This window comes from Dendronephthya gigantea, unplaced genomic scaffold (genome assembly GCF_004324835.1).
Source record: "Dendronephthya gigantea isolate DGI-Jeju-01 unplaced genomic scaffold, DenGig_1.0 000007F, whole genome shotgun sequence".
NCBI lineage: Eukaryota > Metazoa > Cnidaria > Anthozoa > Malacalcyonacea > Nephtheidae > Dendronephthya > Dendronephthya gigantea.
Genome location: NW_021163017.1, coordinates 3,487,156 through 3,495,036, shown reverse-complemented (window position 1 = coordinate 3,495,036; position 7,881 = coordinate 3,487,156). Strand labels below are relative to the sequence as shown.

The 7,881-nt window shown below is 37.6% G+C and overlaps 1 protein-coding gene across 3 annotated transcripts; it reads right to left on the bottom strand.

Moving 5' to 3' along the window:
* Positions 1-1,335: 1,335 nt before the first annotated feature.
* Positions 1,336-6,684, bottom strand: LOC114517123. Of its 3 annotated transcripts, XM_028536773.1 has the most exons (8): positions 6,408-6,474; positions 5,058-5,190; positions 4,388-4,461; positions 3,970-4,027; positions 3,799-3,881; positions 3,242-3,356; positions 2,793-2,871; positions 1,338-1,940 (listed from the first exon to the last, which is right to left on the bottom strand). In XM_028536773.1, the coding sequence occupies exons 3-8, from the start codon at positions 4,447-4,449 to the stop codon at positions 1,837-1,839; spliced, it is 501 nt and encodes a 166-aa protein (XP_028392574.1). In that variant the 5' UTR covers positions 4,450-4,461; positions 5,058-5,190; positions 6,408-6,474; the 3' UTR covers positions 1,338-1,836. The 3 variants fall into 3 exon arrangements, with proteins under 3 accessions (XP_028392573.1, XP_028392574.1, XP_028392572.1); XM_028536772.1 differs by lacking the exons at positions 5,058-5,190; positions 6,408-6,474 and adding an exon at positions 5,556-6,401 and having other exon boundaries at positions 1,336-1,940; XM_028536771.1 differs by lacking the exon at positions 5,058-5,190 and having other exon boundaries at positions 1,340-1,940; positions 6,408-6,684.
* Between the last annotated feature and the right edge of the window lie 1,197 nt (positions 6,685-7,881).

Genomic DNA, 7,881 nt, shown 5'->3' with positions numbered 1-7,881 from the left:
TAGGCTCAGGAGCCTGACTATCGTTACTTGATATTATACAAATATACGTCATTATGTTTAGGTAAATATTACAACATTCACCCATGCTTTAAAAGTTTAGTCTATCCGGTGGGCGACGCATTTGCTCAGAGCGTCGCAAACTTGGTTGTGTCTCTACTGCGGGAATCAGCAATTGGGATTCCACATTAAAATTTTCCCCCGTTTACACTGGGGCTACTTCTTCTGACGATGGGACTACTTCAGGATCTCTTAACATTGAGACAGGTGGGCTCTGACAAGACAGTCCTTGGCTGACCTGCAGGTGCAAGATGCTTTGGGCTACAGTAGTCTCTCTACCGTCCGGGTAGCGTATATAAGCATATTGAGGATTCGCCTGAAGCAGCTCTACCTCATCAACAAGGGGATCTATCTTGCTGGTACGGACACGGCTGTTCCAGGAGTGGCTAGCCAAGTGGGAATAGAGAAGCCTGAAGATGATCTTCTCGGGGAACCAAAGAATCGTTCATGGGGTGTCTCATTAGTTACTGTGCATAAGAGAGAATGCATGGAATGTGAAACATCAGGAAGGACGTCTTGCCAGTTCTTTATTGGTAGATCCTTGGATTTCAGTGACTTGGTAATAACTTGCCGTACAACACCGTTGTATTTCTCAACTTGACCGTTACCTTCAGGGTGATAACTGGTCGTTCGGCTCATGGCGACGCCTTTTTCTTGCGAGGAAAGCTTGTAACTCGTAGCTCATAAAGGAGGCTCCACGGCCTGAATGGACATACGCAGGCATTCCGAAAAGAGAAAAGAGAGAAGAGTGTAACCAGGCATCTGATTACCGTATTCGTCGAGAAATCAAGAAAGGGGAAAACAAGCGGGAATCTAGAGTATTCATCAATAATATTAAGGAAATATTTGTTCCCATTAATGCTTGGTAATGGGCCTTTAAAATCCATGTTTATTCTCTCAAAGGGTCTGGTGGCTTTGATGCAAGGGACTTTTTGAGACTGGTGGAACTGAGGATCACATTCACAACATACACGACATTCGCTTGTGACTTTCTTGATCTCGTCCAATGCATAAGGCAGGTTCTTAGTTCGGACGAAGTGGTAAAGTCGGGTTACTCCTGGATGACAAAGGGACTCGTGAAGCTTGTAGAGTGAATTCTCACTAGACAAGGCGCATGTGGCTCTGGATTTACCTTAAGAAGGCCTCGACAAACTAACAATCTTAGCTAACTTTATATCACCTACAATCTTCCAACACATTGAAGATAGTACAGATTATGATGCTGTTATGCAAATATTAGAATCTCTTTTTATTAAACCCAAGAATGAGATTTTTGCCCGGCATGTTCTAGCTACGAGACGGCAACAAGTAGGTGAGACCTTGGATGAATATATCCAAGCTTTAAAAAGTGTAACGTATCGTCATAGTGTAACGAGCCGAGCTTACTTCACACACAAACACACAACCGGTCTAAATCCAACTCTCTTATTCATATTTTACATTTGTTATTTATACTCTCGTTCTATAGGGCGTATTAGCTTCCTTTAATTATCTATAATATATTTTCTATTATTAACTGCTATATTTATATAAAATTATTAATCTCGGAAGCACTTACAATGGTGCATCCGCGGCAACTTGCTTTTCCTTATTCCATTAGGTTAGTCTATATTTAAAGATTATTCGATATCCGTTACAATAGTTTTACACCAATCTCCACATAGTCCTTCATTTGTTCAATGTTTTTTAAAACGTCTTAGCCGTAAAAACAGGACTCATGAGTTGAATCAATCGTCGTCCAAAAATTACAGCATTAACTTGAGGTTAAATGATGATGCATCAATCTCTACTGAACATCACATCAGTGCGAAGACAGTATTTTCTTCCCTTCATCAATTTTGACCCACTGTGAAGAATATCATGTTGAAAAACAAGAACACGACCTAAACGAGATAAAAAGGTCTTGATAACGTTCTTTGATGCACGTCGGGTCATAATTTGCTAACACGAATGATTTCGCAAAGTAATCACAACACGAGTATGCATGCAATTCTACTTTTGAGCGATGTAAATTAGTAGAGTTTCGAAATTGTATGCATATAGACCTATTGAAAGCATCTGTGGAGCGTGAATAAGACAGAAGTTTCCAAAATGTACATCTCTCAAAAGAAGTATCACATTGAAGGTGGCAAGAAAAATTGCACCGTGTAACATTTAATGAGTTAAGAAATAGAAAACATTTTTCGTGTTTCTATACAGTTATAGAAATACGCGTGGGAGTTTGGGAGAACGAGAAACAGGAAAACGAGCCCGTAGGGCGAGTTTTTCACGTTATTCCGAGTTCTCCCAAACTCCCACAAGTGTTTCTATCAACTGTATAATATTTCTATCAATGTAATAATATAAGTCGATAAAAATATTTTGTACAAATATTATAATTCCATTCAATTGCAAATTCTCATTACATCGCTTCGCTTGTCAAGTTCGGCGGGAAAATTCCCGTGTTTCTATACAGTTATAGATACACGCTTCTTGACCAATGAGCACGCACGCACTATAAATGTTATATTATAAACACCATTATTGTACCGCTAAACCGATATATCCATTATTGTACTGATAAACCTATACATCCATTATTGTACCGATAAACCTATATATCAATTTTTGTACCGATAAACCTATATATACCCATTATTGTACCGACAAACAAATGAGAATGATATTATGTCTGCACGTAGTGTTGAACTTTGAAGCATACTGTATGTAGTTAAATGTTAAAACGTAAAACATACCAATTTTGGGAACACAATCCACATCATTTCTACCAAATTCGAAATTTTCGAGAAAAGTAGTGGCTCCTCCAGTGAAACCCTGGATGACATATTGCAAATGAATGAATGAATTCATTACACAGATCACATAAACGATAAAATATTTACGAAACAGTGAACGAAAAGCACAACTTAATGTTCCAGCAAACTTCTTTCATTTCGTATAGACAACAAACATTGTACGTATAATCTCTGCAAAGTCTCCATATTGGCTAATTTGGCTTCGGCCTCGAGGGTTTATATGGAGAGAACTGTAACAAACGAAGTTTCTTGGCCGTACCAATGGCTGTTCTCAGAGGGTTAAGTCAAGGTTATGACCATGCATATTTTCCATACAGTATTGATATAATTCTACTTTTGTACTTAATATGAGGACAAAGTTGAAAGATAAGTTTACAGTTGTTGATTACCTCGTTAAGGTAAAGTTGAATAGTCAAGTAACTTGCTTCACCATTATCTCTCACATACGACCCGTCAAAATGTGGTTTAAACTCTTGTCCTGGATCATATCGAAGAAAACGTAATCTGGAAAATAATTAACAAATGTATAACATGTAACCGTTGTCTGTTCAGTTATAACTGTAGTTATAGCTACATGTAGATACACAGTATGACATCATTTGTGATAAGAACAAAAAAGTGCCATCGAGCCGCCGGGCTTTTGCACAATCACGCGTACATGTTTTATAGGATTGAAGAAATGCTATTGGCTAGCTTAAGACACGTGATAAAATCTGAGTGGCTGTCAAAATAAGCATGACTGATCAAATTCGTTAAAATGTTCTGCGACGGCATTCTGTGTGTCTGTCCTGTCATTGTGGCTCGATCTTGACCAATGAAATTTCTTGAATTCTTAACGTTATGATATAAAACTCATTTTACTTCTACTTAGTCTTAGAACCTCGTAGAAAGCAAGCTACCATACACACCACGACAATGATATTCAAACGTTTCATGAGAGGCTTACCGTTCATTCAAACCGAGCGCTTTCCGTCCTCGCCATTTCTCTGGAATCAAATGTTTGATTCTGTCCCATATTTCAGCAGCTTTCTAAACCAAAGGCATTATCCCTGTTTACACTAAGCTGTAGGTCTTACCAATTACTTGTTACCAATATCTTGTTATGTTTCAAAATTACCTCAAATGAGTCTACAATGCATCTGTAGTTATTTCTCACCTCAGGCATGAGCTTTTGTCTAAACATAGAAAAATTTATCAGGTTGATCCTGACTTAAAAAAGGAGTGCCACAATCATGTGCTGCACCCAGCAAACATGGTTGATAATTATTAGTTGCAGTATGTTCATAGCTGTAGCGTAGACAAGTTACCACAGCTTGATATGAAGAATTACATGTGGGTAATTGCAGTACTACATTGTCCAGTCCCGCTTTTATCAAACTGGGAACAAACTGTGAATATAATACAAATACCACCCACTTTGGGAAATGCCTGGTTATAGCAATTCATTGCTAAAGTTTGCCATCTGTTTCACAACCTGTAGCATAAGATCTAGCTTAAAAAATTAATACCCTCCTTATACAACCTAAACACTATACCTTCCCCCACCAATATTAACCAAGGCTTTAACATATCCTTGTTTTTCAGTCATTTTTATCATTTCTTTGCATTCCTGGAATAAAGAATATCCATTTTATTATATTTATTATTTCTGGCTTATCTCTTGGGACTTTTGGGACCATTAAATTTTTGTAGATTCCGAATGTAAGGTGAGCAATGCTTTTTGCTGTATTTATATGTAGATTAAATTATCTGAAGAATTCTGAATATATGAAGAATTCATATATCTGAAGAATTCATTGTTCAGATATTATTCAAATATCTGAAGAATTCAGAATTATTCAAATATCTGAAGAATTCATTGTATGTCCACATCAATAATACTAATTGTAATGTACGACTAGCTATTCCAGTAGCTTCATCTATAACCATCTTCACCCATCTATGAATTTCACTATGGAAATTGATGAAAACCATGCAGCAACATTCTTTACCATTCCTAGATATATCCTTTTCACCTGAAATCCTTAGTGGCTTCCTTAACCACTATGTCCACCGAAAACCCACACATACTGATTGCTACCTCAACTAATATACCATTCCCATTCTATTTCTGATAATGACAGCATCAACAATGAATTACACCATCTCAAGTACTTTCTCATAATGGCTTTCCCAATAAACAAAGTAACCTGGATTTTACCCGACCTAAAACGACTAGAGTCCAGATATTGAAAATGAACCAATCAACACAGTTTGCATCCCTTTCAACGGTCAATCTTCATACACAATTGAGCGAATCCTCAGAAATAACAATATTAAAGTTTTCCATAGCTGTCATCTAAAAATACAGCAACTACTATATTCGCACAAAGATAAAACTTCAGCTAACCAGAAGCTGTTGTAATTATAGCAACCATATCTAGGCAGTCCAACCGTCAGGTGTTTAAATTTTGATGAAATGTGGTCAACTGATAAAAAAAACTTTCAGCAGTTTCCATTATTTGTACACTATAACTACACAATGTGACATTAATGGGTGAGAGAGAGTTTTTTTTCCGTCATATTTCATGAAACCTTAATTGTTGGGCTGCCATGCAGCTGCATGCCTATATAATTCATATAAAATTCAAGCAATTATGTATACAATTGATTTTGCAAAAGCTATTGATTTTGATTAGCTATATGCTCATGAGGTTTACTTACTTGACTGACTGGCACAACTGCTTGTAAAGTGACCACATTTACTTTAACATACGTGCAAAACATTGATGGGCCCCCTATGTTGAGTATACAGTAGTGAGTAGTCCCCCGCTAACTCGAACTCGCTTAACTCGAACTCCTCGCTAACTCGAACTAAATCCAATTCCCCTTGAATTTGATAGTGTTTTTCATAGTAATTTACTCCGCTTAACTCGAACTCGCTTAACTCGAACTCCTCGCTAATTCGAACAAATTTTGTTTCCCCTTGGTCAAATATATCCGGTTAACTCGAACTTTGGTTTCGACTTTCGAATCATAGATCAGCAAACTTTGAAATGTGAGAAGATAGAATTTTGACAACTGGAAACTATCAAAATAACAACAAGTTAATCAGTGTATAATTGTATATAAATGCCTATAAATTTTAAAAGATTTTGTGTGGTGCTACGGTCGTTATTGATCTAACTTTTTTAGTTCCTTTTGTATTCTTTCGATCTTTTTAATTTTAAAACGTCGTCCACTCTCGCTGACCATTCATATTGGGAGGCCTGGTATCCCTTGAAGAATGATTCGATTGGATTTTATATCTTATTGTATTACTTATATAATAAACGTAATCTGACACCAACTCCGGTTAACTCGAACCCCCGGTAACTCGAACAATTTTTCTTTCCCCTTGGGAGTTCGAGTTAGCGAGGGACTACTGTATGTATATTATTCTACAACTGAAAATGTGACAAAAAAATGGCGCAGAGTTCTGTCTTCTGAACGATTAAAATGTACCAAAACGGCAATTGCGAGATCGAATTACCCATTACAAAGCCATTTATTAGTTTATACAGGCAAAAATCTTACCTTATCGGAGAAAACGCCATCCACAATAAATGCCAACTTATCTTTGTTGGAAGTTTCGTTTCTTGGTAAGACTAATGGTACAGCCGTCAAATGTTCGTAGTTCGCCATCATTTTCACGCCAGACGCGTCATTTTCAATTTTCCAAGTCATTTCGACTTTTATACCCTAGTTTTTGAAGGCTAATTATAGAAAGAGTTGTAAACATTTCTGAATGATGTTGCAATGTTATTATGAATGTCATCACGTCATCACATATGAGACAATGTTGCCGGTACTTCGTTTAGTTCGAATGAAAAGGACTTCATAAATCCCATGAGGCATAAATCATATAAACCATAATTTCTACTTTATATCTCACAGTCTCACTTCTCTGGGAAAACCTATGAACGAGGATGGAGTTGGGGCTAAAATCTATCAATTATCCTGGAAAATATTCTGGATATTTTGGCAAAAATTATGCAATCGTCGTACTCAACACCGGCAGCTGCAAACAGGTACTATAAACGTAAGTCAGTCGTAAAACGAAACTAGCTGACCTGAGTATAAAAATTAACCAATCACAGCGGCAAGCCAGATCGTTGACAAAACTGTGAACATCAATCTCGAAACCAGAGCCCGCGATCCATAAGGGGGAGGAGTCGGGGGTGATATGACAAGATATTCAGCTCCGGGTTCGTGGCTCCGGGTTCGCGAACCCGGAGCTGGCTCCGGATTCGAGCGAACCCGGAGCTGGAGTGGCTAGTTTTCATACAAACCGATGTGGCCGCTTCGCTTTTAATGGGAATCGAAAAATTTAAAAAGGCCATTTTTCTTTGTTATATTATCAAGAACATGGCCTAAAATGAGAGTTTTATTTCATTTACTTTGCTCGCAATAGCTCCGTAAAGTTGGCTATTTTTTTTGTAAAGTTGACTGGTCAGCGGCACGGGCGACCGCCAGGCTTTATACAAGTTCGATTTACTAGCTTTACGACGAGTTTTTGTAAAAACTAAAAGATGGCCATTCGAGAGAAAGCTTATGAGAATATCCTTATAGTTCTAACCTTCTTCTAGATTGCGAAACCACGACAGGCAACTTCTGCAAAGTCTAGCCGTCTGATTTCATGCACGCACCCGTGGCATAAATTTAATCCCTTCGCGAAGGCAACTAACCCGGTTTCTGCAAATTTTCGTTTTTCCACATTGGTTTATTGAACTGTAAATGTCATATCATCAATGCTAACAATTATTCGAGTACTCTAAGCAAAAAATATCTCTTCTAACTGTAATATGCTACGGAAACAACACTGTCAAACAAGTGTACACAAACGGCCATTGCATGTTAAGTACGCTTTTCATCGCCGAGATTTTTTCGCTGATTTCTTCGCTGATTTGACTTTGAATAAAATTCTAAAGAATGGCCATTTGAGATTTACATTCATACTCTTCCACCACAAAGATTTGAGGTTCTAGGATTCGTATCCAGTGAGCACAAC

Excerpts from the sequence above, each read along its gene's own strand:
- LOC114517123 (XM_028536771.1), bottom strand. The coding sequence starts at position 6,557 with ATGACTTGGAAAATTGAAAATGACGCGTCTGGCGTGAAAATGATGGCG. Across the intron at positions 4,462-6,407 it reads ATGGCGTTTTCTCCGATAAG|GAATGCAAAGAAATGATAAA; the intron begins GTAAGATTTTTG and ends TCTTTATTCCAG. Across the intron at positions 2,872-3,241 it reads TTCAACTTTACCTTAACGAG|GGTTTCACTGGAGGAGCCAC; the intron begins GTAATCAACAAC and ends TATGTCATCCAG.